This window comes from Balearica regulorum, chromosome 12, assembly GCF_011004875.1.
Source record: "Balearica regulorum gibbericeps isolate bBalReg1 chromosome 12, bBalReg1.pri, whole genome shotgun sequence".
Classification (NCBI taxonomy): domain Eukaryota; kingdom Metazoa; phylum Chordata; class Aves; order Gruiformes; family Gruidae; genus Balearica; species Balearica regulorum.
In genome coordinates, this window is record NC_046195.1 from 6,723,283 (window position 1) to 6,742,621 (window position 19,339).

The 19,339-nt window shown below is 37.8% G+C and overlaps 1 protein-coding gene and 1 long non-coding RNA gene across 10 annotated transcripts in view; one reads left to right on the forward strand and one right to left on the reverse strand.

Moving 5' to 3' along the window:
• The window catches only part of APBA2 (amyloid beta precursor protein binding family A member 2), a 109,531-nt gene that overhangs the window by 82,800 nt on the left and 7,392 nt on the right, over positions 1–19,339 (forward strand). For 3 of the 8 annotated variants that reach the window (XM_075764231.1, XM_075764232.1, XM_075764233.1), the window contains 7 exons: positions 866–1,011; positions 2,357–2,392; positions 3,964–4,050; positions 11,400–11,585; positions 14,356–14,535; positions 16,281–16,493; positions 17,300–17,419. In XM_075764231.1, coding sequence (XP_075620346.1) covers positions 866–1,011; positions 2,357–2,392; positions 3,964–4,050; positions 11,400–11,585; positions 14,356–14,535; positions 16,281–16,493; positions 17,300–17,419 — 968 coding nt within the window. Of the gene's footprint in view, positions 1–838; positions 1,012–2,356; positions 2,393–3,963; positions 4,051–11,399; positions 11,586–14,355; positions 14,536–16,280; positions 16,494–17,299; positions 17,420–19,339 lie in introns of all 8 variants that reach the window. The other 5 variants (XM_075764235.1, XM_075764237.1, XM_075764236.1 and 2 more) reach the window with 3 other exon arrangements.
• On the reverse strand, positions 2,535–19,022 carry LOC142603461 (uncharacterized). Of its 2 annotated transcripts, XR_012837390.1 has the most exons (4): positions 18,050–19,022; positions 16,509–16,598; positions 12,158–12,251; positions 2,535–2,608 (listed from the first exon to the last, which is right to left on the reverse strand). It is a non-coding gene; the product is annotated as an uncharacterized LOC142603461 (long non-coding RNA). The 2 variants fall into 2 exon arrangements; XR_012837389.1 differs by lacking the exon at positions 2,535–2,608 and having other exon boundaries at positions 11,576–12,251.

Genomic DNA, 19,339 nt, shown 5'->3' on the forward strand with positions numbered 1-19,339 from the left:
GAATGGAGGCTGAAATTTAAAAAATATCAAGGTGTTTTTGAGTTCTACTATTTTCTTATCTTTTTTAACATGGAATTTTTCATACTCTTTCCATATGTTCCTTTTCCATAACTGTGACTTCCCTGCTTTCAGAGGAAAAGGCTGTATGACCTGTTGTGCAGATGCCATTGATTAGACTGTGAACGTTTTATTGAACTCCTGTACTGAACCACATTTCTCCATTTCTCAGTTTATACAATCTGTACCAGCCTGGGAACTGATTTCCGGCCTTACACACGACTAAACAGCATCAAGATGCCTACTTTTCTTGTTTCCTAAACTTCTTAACTGTTAAGTTTCATGGTGTACTTTTGCTGAAGCAAATTACATCTTTGTGCCCATTGTTCATCAGTATTTTTGCCAGAGATAATGTTTGGGGGCTGTGTACTTATACAAACATCTCAAAAACCATGGAAACAGAAAATGTGAAATGTATTCAAGCGGAAGTTTAGCTCATGCCCTGTAACAGTCAGACATATAAATAGTAAGAAAGTTACGATAAAGGAACCTATCAGCTATTTCTGAAACTTGCAGATAATTCCAATGTGTTTATCAGTGCAGCACAGCAAACAATTTCCAATGATTTTCCTCTAGAATTCCACAGTCAAACCATTATGCAATGTTTTAAATACTGTGTGTTTGGTTAATATGGTTTTTTGGGAAATAATTATAGGGAAAACCATAATTTATTTTGCACTGGATTTCTTTACCTGTTTTGTATTAGAAAATATATTAAAAAGGTTGTTCAGGCCTCAATATCTTTTATTCAATTTCTCATCTCTCTACCCTCTTTTGAAAGGCAGTAACGGCAAATGTCTCCTGTCAGTTCCAGGACCTTGTGAACCTGAAGACCTCATTGATGGAATCATCTTTGCAGCCAATTACCTGGGCTCTACACAGCTGCTCTCTGAGCGCAACCCCTCCAAAAACATAAGAATGATGCAGGCCCAAGAGGCAGTGAGCCGTGTTAAGGTAGGGGATTTTAATGATTGATAGAATACTCTCTCATCCTTTGACAGTTGATCTCTAAACAGTACAGGATCGGCAGCTTCAAACCTATTCTGAAGTGCTTTTAGGTGAGTATAGATCTAGTACTGTAAATACCATTAGTTTCCAGGGCTTATTATGAAAATACATACAGCATCTCTGAGGAACAAAATATAAATTATTCCAGAGCCTATTCAAAATTGTTTGGAAGCTGTATGAAGAATTCAAGTATTAAAGACAAATTGCAGACTGCAATTAGGAAATATTCCAGTGGCAAAGCACAGCATATTTGTTTGACTGTGGTTTTCCTCTTATGTCATTAATTCCTTTAACTTACTACAAATTGTGAAGATTACTCTCAATATATTGAATTATTACTTTTTTTAGGACAAGAAAATTCATTACTATTGTGTTTGGATTTGGTTTTATTTACAGTGAACAATTTCTATGTAAATAATGTAGCATAGACTGCTTCAGACAGCTGTGTAAAAAATGCCTTTTTTGGTTAATAATCCAAGTAGGAGATTTTTCTTTTACAATTTTTTGTGGACCTGCTGTAAATACCTCATCTGAATAAACACATGGTTAGAAAGAGGTAGATTTAAATGCTAACAGGAAAATTATGTTCTTAATCAATAAAATATTTAATTGGTAAAAATTGCATGTTTTCGAAGGAAAACAGTTTGGGAAAACCATTTACTTAGCAAGAGACCGTCATGATTGGTGATTGATTTGGCATTTAGAAACAAATGGAAGGCAAGAAAGGTCCACTTCTTTAAACGTTCCAAACTGCTGAATTTCTATTTAGCATATTGTGATGTCTCAAGCAGTAAGTAATTGTTGATTGCAATTAACCCCCTAAAAACTGTTTGGTGTATTAATAGCAATCCTAATCTGTCAGGGACACTTGACTACTTTAGACAGTCACAGAAGAGAGCTTGAGTTAACGTTTTGTTCAACAGTTACATATAAATGTATGATTAATATGGATAGAAAACCTTGAGTTTGATATAGTGCACGTACTGTCATTTTAGACTGCTGTATATTTAGCAGGATAAATGTTATGAGCAGCTGTTAACAGACAACACTCTTTGGTACCAATTTTTTTATAACCAATCAACAACATGCATAATGCCATTAAATCAAATTATGCTTGAGAACTGCGTAAGATATAAACAAATCTTTCTCTCTTGTACATCCTTCTTGCACTACCCCCAAATTTTTAAGAGTCTGGATTCACAGTCAAAAGGTTTCCCTGACTTCCCACACTGTCTTTTCTCTTTCTTTGTGTGTACATCTGTTTGCATTCTTTTTTTATGCTACTCCTCAGAGGATGCAAAAGGCGGCTAAAATCAAGAAAAAAGCGGTGTGTAAACTGTTTTTCTTGAATGCTTATGTTTACTTACATTTTTGTTGTACTTGTTCTCCATGGAGTGTTGTGTCTTTCATTATGGGTCCTCATAAAGGTGTCATTTTGGTTTCTTCTCTGTTAAGTAGCAGAACACTGGATGGAATAAAATGAACTCATTTTCTTCATTTTTCATTTGCTGGAGTGCCCTTCTGCTGCTCTTCTGTTGAATACCTGTGATTTGTTTAGTCCAGATATACAACCAATGTTACCCAGAAGATTTTTTTTAATGTAATGCTTATTTTCATTTTACTAACCAAAGCAGTAAGATTTATTTCCTGTGCCTGTGACTTACTACATTTTTATTACTTAAAAAGAATTTACCAAGTAGTAGCTTGAACAATTCATACAGGAGACATTTCACTCAGTTAAAAAATATACTTCAGTTAATTTAATATGGTTGACAAAAATGTCACTAAAATTAATCTTGAAAGTAATGCAAGTAATCTCTGCCAAAGTATGTGCTTGCTTTGTATTTTGCTGGATGAGACTTAATTCAAATGAAATTAAGCTGAATCAATTACAGGCATAGGTAAGACTTTATAACTACAGAAAAAAGCAGCAAATATGTCATTCTTCCTTGCACTGTTTCATCAAAGAACCGGTCTCTGACCTGGAGACTGATGCCTGCATTTAGCACAGGGTGATACAGTCTGTGGCCATTTTATTCTGAGGCTGCTAACATGGGTGCTGCTAAATACCGGTTGCAATAGTGCACTGCGGACAAGTAGCCTTGAGGAATAAATAGGTTCCTGCTGGCACTGATATTAGGTAAGCTCTTGGATGATGCTTCAGTGAGAGGTAGCAGCTGCTTTGCCACTTTCTCTCCTGTTTTCTCATGTAGGCAGAGCCAGAACTCACACTTAGGAAACCGTGTGGTATTCCAGTCCTGCTTGCTCTGAGTCCATGTTTTCTACTGGCATATGGAACAGTTTCCCTAGGGAGCAATGCTCAGAAGTTGAGGTCTAAAAGTCAGCTGATGGCTTTCTGTGATATGAGAGAAATATTAGTTTAGCACTCGGTTCTTTATTTTCTAGGAAAAAAATAAACTAAGAGTAAAATAAACCCTAAAACCCACCACAGTACTGAGCACCAGCTTGCAGTGGTTTTGGTGAGCTCACTGTCAATGGCAAGGGCTAAGCAGCTGATGATTCATCAGCTGGTCATTCTCAATTCTCCTGCTTTCTCAGTTCCAGGGCCTCAACTACTGAAGTGCCTTGATGAGACAATGGGGAAGAAACAGCCATAGTACTTCTCCTGTGCTGGTTACAGAGAATTTTAGTACTCGAGCTGTCAGTCCCAGGGGCTCCAAAAATTCACTCTTACCCACAAAATCAGAGTATGCTTCACTCTTTCTAAGCAATAAATGCATTCTTTGCATGCATTTAGAAACACCTTTGAATAGTTGTCTTTGTAGTGTTTTAACAGTGCGATTGCTTCACGTCACATTATGCTTGAAGTGATCAGTGAATTTGTCATTCTAAAGAGGAAATTAAAATTCCCCTTCTAACAAAGCATCTGTCTTTTAGACTTCAGAGGGAGATTCCCAGGCCTTGACCGAAGTGGATCTGTTTATCTCAACACAGAGAATCAAGGTTTTGAATGCAGACTCACAGGTAAGTCATGATTAAACCTCCTCAAGAATAATGTTGAGTTCGACTGCACTCTTATACTATCAGTGGGAAACTTTAGTAAAGTTGGATAAATTGACTGTTGTGACAATATTCAGAAAGAGCAGTGTTAGATCTGCTGTTGTTGTAACACTTGCCATTTGCCAATATTGTAATACTGACACCAGTTTTGCTTATTTGATGTATTGGCAAATGTCTGCGTATTGCTGAGGTCTATAATTCAATTTAGGAAAAGATTCAGAAGTCTTTCACAATGCATGTACGCTGTTTCTCTGAAACAGTTTCAGTACTCAAATTGTCAGTCTAACATGGAAGTAATTTGCTGCTTTGACTAAGCTGTTTGTATCTTGCCATTTTTAACATTTAACCTCCAATTTTTCCATAAATCACATCTGAGCTACCATCCTCTTTGCCTAAGGTAAATTATTAATTATTCATATTAAAGAAGCGTCTGGACACCACAGCAATGATCAGCCCATCTTCTAGGAATATACATATTCAATAAGAGGCGATCTTATAAGAAGGATTTTTTAAAAGGAATTTACAATTAAATACATATAATTCATATACAGATCCCAATATTTAGTATAATCATCTCACAAGATCTCTTAGACTTTGATCATACTTACAGAAAGTCTTTTAATTTTCATTCATATGAGAGGCTTTGAAAAGGGAAATTTTAGTGACTTTTTTTTGCTCTAATTTTCACTAAAAAAACTCCACTGTATGCAGCTAACAACAGTTGAAAAATGGTAAGACCTCAAGTTACATTAAAGAACAAACCATTTAGAAAGTGCTTAGTTAAGCTAGATGTAGCCAAACTAGAAAATTCTTCTTGCAGTATTTGGAAAAATAGCTGGAGTGATCTTATGCTATCCTTTCAATGATACTCTTCCAGAACTTATGAAGGTAATATTTAGTCTTTTTGTTTAGCAGCAGAACAGGCCAAGGTTTATAGGTAAGTCAGAAAGATACCAAACTGTCAGAAAGATACCAAAACAAACCAACCCTTTGTGGGCAGTTTGCGATTGGAGATGAGCAAGAGTCAGCACAGATTTGTCAAAAGTAAATCATGTTAAATCAATCGTTTTCTTTTGTGATGGGGAATATATTTGTCCATGGCACAGAAGCAGCACACATCGCCTGTTGACTTAACTAATGCTTTTATCTCTCAGAATATTTTCAAGATTATATGATAAATACAAGAAGACTAAAAAAATTCTGAGAGTGTACTTATATCTGATATATTGCCATATAGATGGCAATATAAACAGATAAAGAGCAGAGGAAGACTCACAAGCATGTTTCTTTGATGTAGCACTGTTCAATATTTTCATAAACAACTTGGAAGACAGAAAGAGAAAATGGTTATTGAACTTGTATCTTGGTGTATAAGATCAGAGTTCAGAAATATGGCTAACTGAAGAAATGAGCTGAAACTATAGGAGATACTTCAATAAAGATAAATGTAGCACTCTACATTTAGGATTTTGTTGTGTTTTAAATTAGTATATAATTTGTTTTTCTAACAGTGCAGACCATGAGACACCTACTTCTTCCTGAAATTTGAGAGAGCATTACTATCTTTTAATGTGAGGGTAATGATAGTATCTCCAGGAAATGGATTATTTTTCTTTGAGTATGAGCAGGTGTCCTTAACATGCCACTAGAACTCCCAAGAGATGGAGCAGATGAGGAGAATATCCCATCTAACATGGGCAGCAGTATTTACAATCTGCCATCCATAAATTGTCCTGATACTGCATTTCATCCATGATACCCAATACCACTATTTCTTAAGGCTCAGCCTGTTTTTGACCTCATGGTAAATGTGCATCATCCAGAGAGTATATTTTCAAAGCTTATGACTACTTTTTGCATTTGCCAAAAATAAAATGCTAGTAATTATCAGTGTAAAGATGACTACAGACAATTATTGATAAATGAAGAGCTACAGTTTATAGTTGGAATGTATGGCAGAAAATAGGTGAGTTCTCTTTGTTGAGTAAGGGTTAGTCTTAGTGGAAGTCACTCTTTCCCTTCTTTAAATAGTTCAGCATTTCAGCTGAACACCGACCCCTTTAAAAAAATCAAAAAGGAAAGTGCTTTGAGGCAGACCATAAACACTTTGTCAAAGTAACTGTGATCTTATTCCCCTTAGATTTCCAGTGATATAAAATGCAGTGCACCGTGAGGAATGGTGTCTAGTAAGAGCTGTTCAACTAGATGAAAATGGCAATATTGGAAATTATTATAATTACAAGATTTCTGGCGTTTGCCCTGGGTTTTTTTGCTTTCTTTTGTTTTACAGTGGGTCTTTCAGAGAGCTATAAGAGACTTATTCCCAGGACTTTTTAGCATTGCTGTCAGCATGCTGTTGCTTTTTTAGCTTGGTAATATTTTTCAGTGCTAGTGAAATTTCCTGACTTGTGTAATTACCACAGGTCTATTTCAGCTGCTGTGGCAGCTGGCAGAGACAATCTGTTCTTTTGTGGCTTTATCAATTATATAAAACCTATTTCTGCAGCGTGCCATCCGTGTTTTAATCCATTGGTAGTGTTGTATAGGTCACGTGAGGCAGCAGCTGATTTTAAAATGTAAAATTCTCAGTTAAAAAATGACATGCAGCAGGGTTCAAAATGCTGAGTAGCACCAGTAAGGTGTATTGCCATGTTGGAACAGAGCCAGCTCTGGTGATTCTGCTGCCCTCAGCAATACTAGGAAATGGCACCCCTGCGACTTTTTAGTTGCTTATGCATTTAGTTACTGAATACATTCAGCCCAAGCCATTGACCTGTTTTGTCTAGGCAATAGAAGCAACTTTAGGTTTGGCCACAGGCCTGCTTCGTACAAGAGCAATTCTTCCCTGTGCCGCAGCTTCACAGGCTTGCTGTCAGTGCACAAAACCAGCAGAAATACCATGGCAGCCTCCCCCATCTTCTTGCTCATTCAGTGAAGAGAAGCTGGTAGTGAAGCAACTGGGAAAACTAGCAGAGGGGAAAAAAAACCATCTAGGTCACAAATGTGTATGTGCAGAGCCTCATGTGTAGATGATGGGTCCATAAAATTGTCTGACTCTGGGCTGTCTAATTCACACTCCCACAGGACTACAGCACTTGAAAGCTTGGAAAAGTGCTTAGGTTTTCCTCCTTTGGGTGTTCTTTGGGTTTCAAGAGGGACTACAGATGGGATTCTAAAAGAGTTCCTTAGAAAGGAAGGGAAATCCTGAGAAAGGGGAATCTGGACAGGAGAAGATAGAACAGGGGTTTTGAGAAAGGTCAAGAGAGAAGCTGAATTCTAAGGACAAATATAAGGATCCCAAGGGTTGAATGGATGGGACTAGAAAAGGGATGAGGGAAAGAACAGAGAAGCAGATGGGTAGAGATGGAAGCATTAATGGGAAAGTAACAAAGGAGAGAGGGTGAAAATGAGATAATGGTAACGTAAAATAGAGCAGAATGGAACATGGAGTGAGAAAGGAAAAAGTCAAGTCATGAATAAGTCAAAAGTAAAGATGTGTTTGCAGTCACTATATATTATTTGCCTTATTCCTAATTGTAATTGCATTAGACAGGAAAAAGGTGGGAAGGAGTGGGGATTGACTGATTTCACCCCTACGAGGGGAAAATAAAAATAAAACACACCTTTGAGTAACTTCTGTGTGATGATAAGAACAGAAAGACTTTCTTGGCAGGTGCGATTAAATGCATTCGTTTTCCCCGTCCATTCACTCTTGTGCATGCTACATGTGTGATTACACCCTTACAGAATACTTAGTGCAAACTGCTGAAAAAGCAATTATCTCTGCAGAGCTCCCAAGATCCTGCTGAGTGATGTCCATTATAAAACATTTTTCCATACTGAGAGAAGTGCTATAAATCCTTCTGAGCCCCTGCAACCCTTAGAGACAACCCCCAAACCATCTCTTCACCATCATCACTTTTCATACTTTAGGGATAAGCATAGAGCATTTTATTTCAAGCATGAGAAGAATCATTACAATAATTTTATGGGTAGTGATTCTCTTCAGTAAAACAGGCGGTTCTAAGAAACAATCATTATTTATATTTTTCTCTCTCTGTCAAGTTAAATGGTACTGAAATTCTTAAAACAATTACTCTTGTCGACTTGAGGAACAATCTTTCTTAGGCCTTAGAGATTTGTTCAACTAATGGTAAACTAGTACCTAGCTGTTTATATAAAGGCTGCTGCTGCTTATATAAGGGATGAAAATCATGTATTATCTTAGGGTTTTTTTGGAAGATAGCTATCAAGGGAAACCCTGCCACTACAGACACAGCAAGGACAGTATCTCAGTTGTCTAATATGATTGTGTTAGATGAAAACTGACCTCATGCTGCTCAGTGGAATATTCTGATATGTATCAAGAACCACTAGCAAATAATTAAAAAAACAAAACCAAAACAACTCCGAACAAAAGGCCTTCTTTCTTAAAAACAAAACAAACCACAAACCTGTAGTCAATTTTTCTGTCTTCACATTAGAAATATCCACATACATATCCAAGCAGATGCCAAAAGCAGCAGAGACAACCTCAGTCTTGGCCAAGAACCAAAGATATTTTAGACACCAGAAAGCAATGTACTGACTTAAAACTAATAGAGCTCACAAAGTAAAGCAAAACAAATTGATTCAGTAATAAGTATTTTTTAATTCCAATTCGGGCAGATTTTGGTGGATGTTGTTAGCTGTTCAGGTGGGGGGAAGGGGACATCCTCAGCTAGTTTGGTCAATAAAACTATTATGCTTCTGGTTGTTTCCAGTTTGAGCAATAAATAAAAGTCTGGAAAACCCTCCAAACTGACCAACCACCCTAGCAAGAAGGAATTTTCAGATGGGCCCTTTCTCTTTCTTAAAGAAGAGAATAGTTCATCTTTACAATGGCAAAATATGAAAAGAAATTATAGAAAACAGAGCTAACAAAGCAAGGTTTGGAGGCACTTTTCTTAGTCTTTGTTTCAATAGAAAGCTTTACCTTACTTAAAATAAGTACTTACAATAAGGTTTTAAAGTAAGCAGCATCCAGTTTAAGAAACCTATACAGCTCAGGTTTGAAATGTCCCATAAAAATAGAATTTGGACTCTTTTTTTGCCTTCAAACAAGGATGTTCAATCAATGGCAAGAGATTGTATTCAGTACAGCACGCCAGCCATGTGACAGCTGCATTAATTACCTGGCAGCCTGTTCTTGAATTTACCTCTCATAAGCCTCCTGCAGTCTCTTCTTTGTCTCCCAAGAGGTGCACATGTCGTGTGACCATTGGAACAGGACACAGGCGTTTTACTCATGTGACAGCAAAGTAGAGGCTGGCTTTGTTTGAAATGGAGGAGGAGCAAAGGCTGACTACTCCAAGTACAGAGGACAAGCACCTCAAGTCAGATGGCGTTACGTGGGTAGGGACGGCACAGTCACATGGTGAAGAAAATATACACTCCTTGAATGTCTCCCCAGGAAAACATGTAAATCATCACCGCCTTAAAATACCATTTTATGGCTTCTGTGGGTCCTTATAGCTAGGAGCCTTTTTCTAATATTTTGTCTAAATTATCAAAATATCTTCAGGTAAGCACTACTAACGTGAGTTATATTAGTGCTTTTTTTCCTAGGAATTTCTCTTCCTCTGTAATTATACACAGACTTCAGTAATAGTGATTTTTTTTCAAGGCACTTAAAGGAAGTACAGTCAATCAGATTACTTGATTGCATGAGCATTCCTAAAACTCTCACTTTAAACCTAGAAGGTTCTTACCATTATAGAACATCTTCCATAGCAACACGCCTTTCTGGGAACTTAGACAAGTTGTGGCTTTTTATTTATTTTTATTTAAAAAAAACTAAAGGAGAAATCAGGTTGCTTGCACAGTATCTTGAATAAAACCTCTACGAAGGTACAAATAATTGTCTAAAACATTAAAGAAGTAGATGACTCTGCAGTCCTAAATATATTAAAATCCTTTGAAATAATCGCTGTAGCACCGTCATATACGTTGTTCTATTAAAATCACATTTTTTTACATATAGAAATCTTTTAATAAAAATGAGGCTGGTAGCTGTTGAGCCACATTAATTTATTCATACCTAATGCTGAGTTCAGAAATAACTACTACAATAAATACTACAAGTTCATACTTAGTGGTGCACAGAAATTGTTAGAAAATGTCCTTGAAGGTTCTTCCTTCTGGGACCTCATTGCTCTTTTATGTAAGAAACAATTGATAGAAGCATGAACTGGAGATGGAAACAAAAGATAAAATAGTAATATCCAAAATAAAACAACTTTAGTGGCAACATGCCCTTCTCTGACTACAAATATGCACTCAGTTTTTATTTGTCCAAGGCAGCTCAATAGTTAATCAAACCCACTGAATAATAATACGTTCCTGTGAGAAAAACATTTGGTAGTAGGTTGGGATTTCCCTGCTATTAACAGAAAGTAAAGAAAGAGTTTAAAAGGCTAAAGTAATTAAAAGGATGCAGAGCTCAGGGATTTGAGATAGAGGCAGGAAGCTTCGAGACTTTTTATATTTAGTACTCTTCATGTGTTCTTACATAAGATATGTTCATTAGGATGAAGCTTGGACAGGTTTCCACTTAAAATCATTCTCACAGGCAACGGCTTGTCTGAGTTGACTTCTGCCAGCACAACCAAATTGTCAGCCTAATGACATTGACTGGAATAGGATTTTGACTGTGAGCCCAGACACTAGACCAGTTCCCTTGAAACTGATTTGAGAGATATGCAGGTAGCCAGGAAAAAGTATTCAAAATCCTGCCTACAGAGCAGGTGAAATACTGCCTTCATAGCTCTTTACAAAGTATGTATTGCTTTGCTGTATATGAGAAAATGTTACCTTAGATATTACTGCTATTCTAGCACGATTTAAAAAAAACAAACAGGAAATTACATTTTCTCATATATATATGACTTCCCTAAAACTTGTTCTGTCATTGTGAAATCCATCTGCTTCATTCAGCAAAACCAACACAAAAGGGAAACATAACTTTCCAACAGCATGAAAATGTTTATAAAATATTAGTATAGATCTTCCTTTTTACTTTACAGCGGCAACCATGTTGTATTTGCTCAGGCAACACTTCCATTGAAGCCAATTTCTCAAAGAGCCAGTAGAGGCCTTCAGCTGGAGTTCAGGCTCATTGATTGCATAGGGTGTGTCAGATTCCGGCCCATAGAAAGTGCATCTGTAGCTGTTGTCACTCTCAAGCAAGAGGCCATCAAGGAGAGGGAAGATGCAGCGTTTGTCAAATAACAGCAGGCATGAAGAATGACTTTATTTCTCTTTGCTTTATATAGGAAACAATGATGGATCATGCGCTGCGCACAATCTCATATATTGCTGATATTGGTAACATTGTGGTTTTAATGGCGCGACGCCGCATGCCCAGATCGGCTTCTCAAGATTGTATTGAAACAACACCTGGTGCCCAGGAAGGAAAGAAGCAGTACAAAATGATATGCCATGTCTTTGAATCAGAGGATGTAAGTAAATGGAATTAAATTTATTTAAACCACGTATGCCATTTAGAGAATCTCTGAAATTACATCTCCTTTCTTGAATGAACTTTTGTTGTCAATATTTTTTTCTGATTGAAGCTACAGGTAATCTGTGGAAACATTAGCCAGTTGTTTGTCCGTATTCACATCTCTCTTCTGTCTCCACAAATTTATGTCGCAAATTCATGTCTCCTCCTCAGTCCCAAAATACCCACTCTTTGTCTCATGTGCAACAGAATCATTTGTGTTCTTTTAACAATGCTTCCCCAAATGCTCTAGTACCTAATTACTTGGCGTTTTCTGGAAGTCAATGGCCATTCATGGCCAAAATTAATTCATGGGATATCAAATCGAATCATTCATCCTGAACTGGATCCTTTAGTCCAGTGAGTTGGCACATAATGACACAACTAAGCCTCCAGACACTTGGCAAGGAGGTGGAACTGTTCTGGACCTCTTTCACACTGAAGCCAAGTGTCTGAGAGCATCTACCAACTTGGTGGGCCTGGCACAAGGTTGCCTTCTATCCAGGCCTTGTTCCCTTATGGCTTGCTTACCTGCAGTTGGTATAGGTACTCTCAAATATGCTTTTTGATCCTTTGATGTTTAAAAACATTCAGCTGTTTATTTTTCAGTTCTCTTGTTTCATCCCTAGGAAAGATTATGAATTAGAATTTTTATATAAACCCAATAGAGCTAAGGAAGCTTAGTTCTTTATATTTACAGAAATTTTTCTTTACAGCCAGAAGAGTTTAGCAATTCTTAAGTAAAAGGCTAGGAAGAACTCACGCTCACTGCTCTCTCAGAACATCTATACAACAGAAAGTGTAATTTCAGTCATTTTATGCCATAAGATACTCTGAGATCCTATACCATATTAGCCTTAAATCCCTTTTTGTTAAAATTCCATTAAAAAAAAGGAGTGACCACTTCAGAATTTCAGTTCTTATTCTCACTTGCATCAGAAATATCAAAAGATGAAAGAACTTGGAGCCATTCTCAAAATAGGATTGCAGGAGTAGTGGTTGCGAAAGAGTTCTGTACATCTCTGCTGCATCTTGTTTCACCCCTGTGGAAAGTGCTAGCGTGCCATGCCCTTATCTGTTATGGCAAAGGAAGACAACCTTGCTTTACTCCTATTGTGTGTCCAGGTTTGGTTTTGTAGCAAAATAGATACTTGTGTGTGAAGTGGCAGACCAGGGGACTTCAACCTAAAACATTTTTGGAAAAAAATAGGAAGCTAGTAGAACAGAAAAGGCAAAAATTGTTGTCTGTTTCTAACTTATCAGTTGAGATACAAGTATTAAGAGGCAGTGCTAAACGTTTCTGACCATCATCACATAGGAACAGCTTTAAATAGCATTTCTGTCATATCAATGAAAAAAAAATTGCGTTCTTCGGTTCAGACAGTCATAACTCACAGGTTGCATATTTTTTGAGCTAAGCAATTATTTTCATTATTTTAAAGCAATTAAGCCTGTGAAGGAGAAATTGCATTGTCTAAAGGTTAGAATGCTAGACTGGGATTATCTCAGACCTAGTTATCTCAGTTCTTCCACTGCTTTGCTGGGGTGGCCTCTTCAAGCAACTTACATATCCCCTGATGACAGAACACAGTACCTGAAAACCACAAATATACGAAACTCAATGTCGCATTCTCCTGTGAGCTGCAGTAAATTCAGAATAGGAAAATAAACAAAAAAAAATGAAGCATAGAAAAATTTGACTACTAATTTTACTTAGCTCTACCTCTGTTTCTCTGTGTTCCAGTGCCATCTAATGGAACAAGTAAATTTTACAGTAGTTCAATAATTCTTTAATTAGTTGACTTTCGCAGTGTGCTGAAAGTTGTTAGTATTATGATCCATCATCAGTTTCTGTAGATTTCTAACATATATATATTACTGACCTGTCCAAATACCAGTCGCTGTAATGTTTCATTAATTGTACTCACTTATACAGCCCAGTGTAACGGGAAGTAATTTTTTATTGCATACTGTAGTAAAATGCATGCGCAGATAAGTGCTGCAAAAATTAATAAAGACACAGGGGGTTTTGAGGAGTTAACCTTAACAAGCTATCATCATGGCTCTGGCTGCATTCCTGAAAGCATCCCTTGACATTGCTAGTCAAGGTGTTAATGGGAATAGCTATTGTAGATGTGCAGTGGGTAAGTAGGGCTATTGCTGGTTTGCTGGGAATGAGACAGGTATCATGGCAGTAATAGGAGAGCAGATGGTTTTGTTGAAGCAGTGTTTTCAGTCCTGTAAAATCAAGGTGGAGAAGCAGCAGGTGACACAACAACCAAAATCATCAGTGCATACATGTCTGCAAATGCACGTGCAACCAAAGCATCCATTCTCTCATCACTCCTGCAAATATACTGTGATAAGAAGCAGGGTTTGTGACAGTCTTTTCCGTAAGCTCCGTTCCCTATTTGTACAAACCCAATACTCTCCAGTGTTTATTGGAACGAGTACATAAATAGCATATGGCTGCTTGCTACTGCAACGTACTGATGAAAGGAGATCAGCAGCGTTTTTAAATGGAGTTTGCAATTTGATTTCAGATGTAATGGATTCTTTCTGTACAACTGACCTTAAAGTGACTTTATATCCATACTAACGTAGCATCTTTGCAGGACCCTTTATTTTGACTCTGTCTTAAAATCCAGTGTCTCTCCTGTGTCTTACGGTTTCAGGGGTAAACTGTTTATCAGTCCTTTCTCTGAGCTGTGTTTTGTTCTACGTTCTAGGCACAGCTGATAGCTCAGTCAATTGGTCAGGCTTTCAGTGTGGCTTACCAAGAGTTTTTAAGAGCCAATGGAATTAACCCAGAGGATCTCAGTCAGAAAGAATACAGTGACATCATCAATACCCAAGAGATGTACAATGATGATCTCATACACTTTTCCAATTCAGAAAACTGCAAAGAGGTAAGCTAGTTTTGGAATTTCATTTCAGATTGATCCATTTTTTCAGAGGAATGTAGTTCTCATGGAAATATCTTTTGGAATTTTAAGGATGACATCACATCTCAAGATGCATTGCTTCATCAATCCTGTGCTACTAAAATCAGCTTTATAAGTTTTTAGAATTTCTTATTTCCATTTTCAGGGTCTTTCTGGTTCCATTGATCAAAACAGTAATAAAGCACATTTACATCTAACATAGATAAGCTCTGTGCTATTCACGTACACAGTGTAAGGTGTTTTTATGTTTCACCAATGTATTGATACAGAAAGAGAGATGACAATCCATTTTAATGCACATTGATTTCTTACTTAATGGATACAAAGACCATGAGTCAAGGATGCTGTGGCACTGGGCAGGCCAATGTCTCTTCCCCTGTTAGAACACCAGCAAAACTTCCCTATGAAATGGAGTTTCACACTCATAATGCGTGAAAAGGCAGAATTTCCCTCAAGTGCCACGAATTACCTAAGTGTAACTATTTACATTTGATTTTGGATGTAATGGATTCTTTCTGTACTACAGCCATATATTTCACATTTCGTACAAAAGTCATTGTAATACCAGGCATTCCATACAGACTGTGGCAAGTGCAATTGCACCCAGATTCTGCTTTGTCTTATATTGCTGCAGTGTGATAGGGATTTGGCCCGTGTTCCAAAGGTCGGAGTTTCTATGCTGAGTCCTAAAGCAATTTTGTTTTGAGATGAACTGCAAATTGCTTAATCTTTCACTCACAGCTTTCCTACTTGTACTCATTTCTTCCAGCATTACAGGTTCTTTTGTACAGCATGCATGTTCTTGGGAAGAGAGCGTTTTTCACCTACACCTGCAGATAGAAAGCTTGTGATTTCATGTGTAGTTTTATACATCTGCAGTCATGAGAGATCAATAAAGTGTTTTCATGTGCATATAAGCATGCCGAAATCTTTCTCTAGTAGCAAACAAGGGAAAATTCAGTTGAACAAATCTTGGTTTAACTTAGAACAGAAAAATACAACTGTGTCATATTTCAAAGTCATTAAAACGGTCATTATTTTTGTGGCACCTTTGTTTCTAATTGGCTTATGAATGTTTGAACAATGACAGAGTTGTGGCATACTGGTTGGTTCAAAGCCTTGATAGATAGCTTCAACAAAAGTGAGCTGGCCTTCGTGATTCCTGTAAGTACAGATGTCCTTGTGCTTCCACATTTGAAATAAAATAATTCCCGGTATTTTGTTAAAGAGTATGTTCTTTACTTAAACTTACTCCTCTTCTGTAAAAGTTAGATATGCTATGACTACTGAACAGTTAACATCACCATATTTGAGGAAAAGTCATAATTTTCATTATATCAGCACATCAGGGATCACAGACTGATATGCTAGGCACAAGTATATTCAGTAATGCTAGTAATAACAACAACAACAACAACAAAAATAATCAAAACATCCTTGCCTGAAAATAAGGACAGAGAAACCCTGAAATCAAGAGACAACCTGAGCAGCGATGCCAGAAGTGGAGCTGAACTCAAGCCTGTGTTCCAGGCATTGCCTTAGCCACAAAATGTTACAGCCTCCCCTAGCTGCCAGGCTCCAAGAAGGATAAAAACTACTTTGGCATTCATTCCTTTGGTATTCAGTTCCACCACTTTCTACAGAGTTAACTAATGTGTTAGTTTTTTGCTTACTGTAAGAACCTATATATTTTTTCTTTTTAATTGCAGCTCCAGCTAGAAAAACAGAAGGGAGAAATTCTTGGGGTAGTGATTGTGGAATCTGGATGGGGATCCATTCTACCCACTGTTATCCTGGCGAACATGATGAATGGAGGCCCTGCAGCCCGTTCGGGAAAACTAAGCATTGGAGACCAAATTATGTCCATTAATGGGACCAGTTTAGTTGGTCTACCTCTTGCAACATGCCAAGGGATCATAAAGGTACCCCAAACTTACAACTATGTGCTGTAGATTGTAAGCCAGCAGAGATGTAATATTCTGACAAGCGATCCTGTAGATTTCCAGCAGATATGATTTTTCATATCACTGTAAAAAAAATTTAAATCTGTCATTAACAAGAAGTAGAATAAGAAACAGAGATCCAGGGTGCTAATGTAGAGAAATTTAGGGCTGGCAAATTTGACTGCAGTTTTGTTACTGGACTATAACAAACGAGGGCAGGTCTGGAAAATTTGCCTAAATTTAGTTACTTGGCTATGTTCAAAGTTTCAGGCTTCCCTACAGCCTCCAAAATAAAATCTGAGGATTAAAATCTACTATGTTGCTTTGGCCTCCATGTAGATGAAATAGATGGAGGCTGGTAGCCTGCAGGACAGATCAAGTGAGTATATGAGGATTCCCCAGATACGATGAAATCCCAGAATGCATTACCTTTAATCACTGAGACAAATCTAATGACTGTGCAGATTTACCAAGAGCAGCAGGAGATTAATTAGCCAGACACTGGTGGTAAAGGGCAAACATTAGTCAGTTTTGTTTTTTCTTGAAAACTTTCTTGAAGTTTCTATAGTAATTAAAGGCAAAGTTTTGATATGTTTTGTTGGGTCAAATAGCTTGGGAAATAAATGAAATGGAGAAATGTATCTCTAAGTTAACAAGAGATTTCTATTAACCCTAGCTGTTCTTTTTCAGATCAGCTGCTTGACACTCTTGCAATTAGGAAACCACTAATGGAAGAGCAAATTAAGATCTATTTCAGAAATATTAACTTTTGGAATATCTTACAGGGTCTCAAGAACCAGACGCAAGTCAAACTGAACATTGTCAGCTGTCCTCCTGTTACTACTGTCCTCATAAAACGGCCAGACTTAAAATACCAGCTGGGCTTCAGTGTACAGAATGGAATTGTAAGTTTCTGTGTTCAGTGACTGTTTTGTGGTTTTTTCCTTTTTTTTTTTTTTAAAGAAACACAGTGAACTACTGAAAAAATCCTTGCACGTGACCTCACTTTTATATTGTGATCCCTTAATTAAGCAAAACCTTATAATCACACTTCTGAGTAATATAGTGCAAATGGACACCACCAGGAGAACAAGTACTGCTATTCTTGGGGGATTTTCCTACATAATACAGCCACAAGATTTACAGTTCAGATTGTTCGGTGCAATATCTGGATCAGCTAATTCATGTAGGACTGTGTCATGACCGTGCCAGAGGTGCAAGGAATACCGTTATGCTGAAAGAGGTTTTTAGAATTGTAAGATTCTAATCTTAGCTCTGATCCTGTTGCTCTTTTTTAAATTTCAGCACACACTCACTAAGACTTTTAATTTTTCTTCCACTGTGAATAATTTATTTGGATCACATGGTAATGGGCAAGGGAATGGAATTGTGAGCTCCTCTGGTTATAACTAAACACCTCTCTCCACAAGTAATTGTATAGGTTGTGGCCCAGGTATCCCTTCTCTGCATGCTGCAGTTTCCCTGTAATAACAGCAGCAGCAAGCAGGAGACTGAATGTGGCAGGTAACACTTACCCAGTGCAGCTCAGCGTCCTCCTCGTAGGTCTTCCTTCCCAAGCCATTCTCTGATACCTTTCCAAAGCAAACTCCCAACAAAGTAGCTCAGGTAGTCACCTGACCTTTCTGGGGGCTGATACTAGTATTAGGGACTGTCTGTAGTGCAGGACCATCACCATCTCATCTTCCTCCAGTCTAGGAAAAAAAATAATCAGGCTGCTCACACAGAAAACCACATCACAAAGGACTGTGGCCTCTAGTCCCCTCTTCTGTGAAATTCATCAATTGAAGTTGCCAGATTTCTGTTTACCACTCTTGGAAGAGTAGCAGGTAACACTATAGGATATGGTTTATGAGTCTTACTGTGCTTTAGCAAACAGATGGCTCATTAGTAGATTTTTTTCAGCTCTGCTAGCTACAATAATAATGCAGAGATGGCTAAGTTGTAAGTGTTCCTACCTAAGATCACCTGTTATGTTGTGGTCACAGCAGAGATTGGTATAAAGAACACCGCTACAAGCCTTGGTCCAGCTGGAAGCACTCTGAAGTGATACCTACCCCAGGCTGACATCCTTTAGAAGCAGAGGTTTAAAGTATTTGTCATGTTTGGGATTAATGCTCTAACACTTGAGTAGAGAGTAAAGAAATACAGAAAAATCAGGTGTGTGGTACATTTCCGTCCTCCTTTGCCTGCGCTTAATCCCCTTCCACCTACGTGTACGTGTGTGTTAAGTGGGTATCGTTATTGCTGGTCATTCGCTCTGTTAGCGAATCCCAAGTCTTGGTATAAAAAGGATGAAAGGGATGGGATCTGGCGATCTCAGAGGGTGCCAAGAACAGCATATGACACTGTCTGAGGCATTGATTTATTTCCTAATTGCTGTCCTTTGTAAATCTAGTACATTCAGCTGGTGCTATGATAAGATGAGAAAAATGTATTTAAGGCCGAACGAGCAATAGTATGGTGTGTTTATCGACTCTTCGAGGAGGCCTGTCATGACACTAGTGGGCGTTGGGTCACGGCTGGAGAAAAGAATCAGCCCAAGGTGGATTAGAAGCAGCATATCATGTGCTCACATGGACAGAGGCGGTTATGGACTCTGTGAGAATCTCTTAATCTTGTCCCAGCTAATCATCTCCTACATAACTGGACCCTTAGTTTAGTCAATTCTGCAGGCTGTGGTGGTTTTCTTTTGTAGCGTGCTCACTCCATCTACTGGTCATTTGTCATACTCACCATCAGATGGTCATAATTCATTCCAGTTAAATGAGCAATATTTGGATGACATCCAGTATAAAGTTTACCAA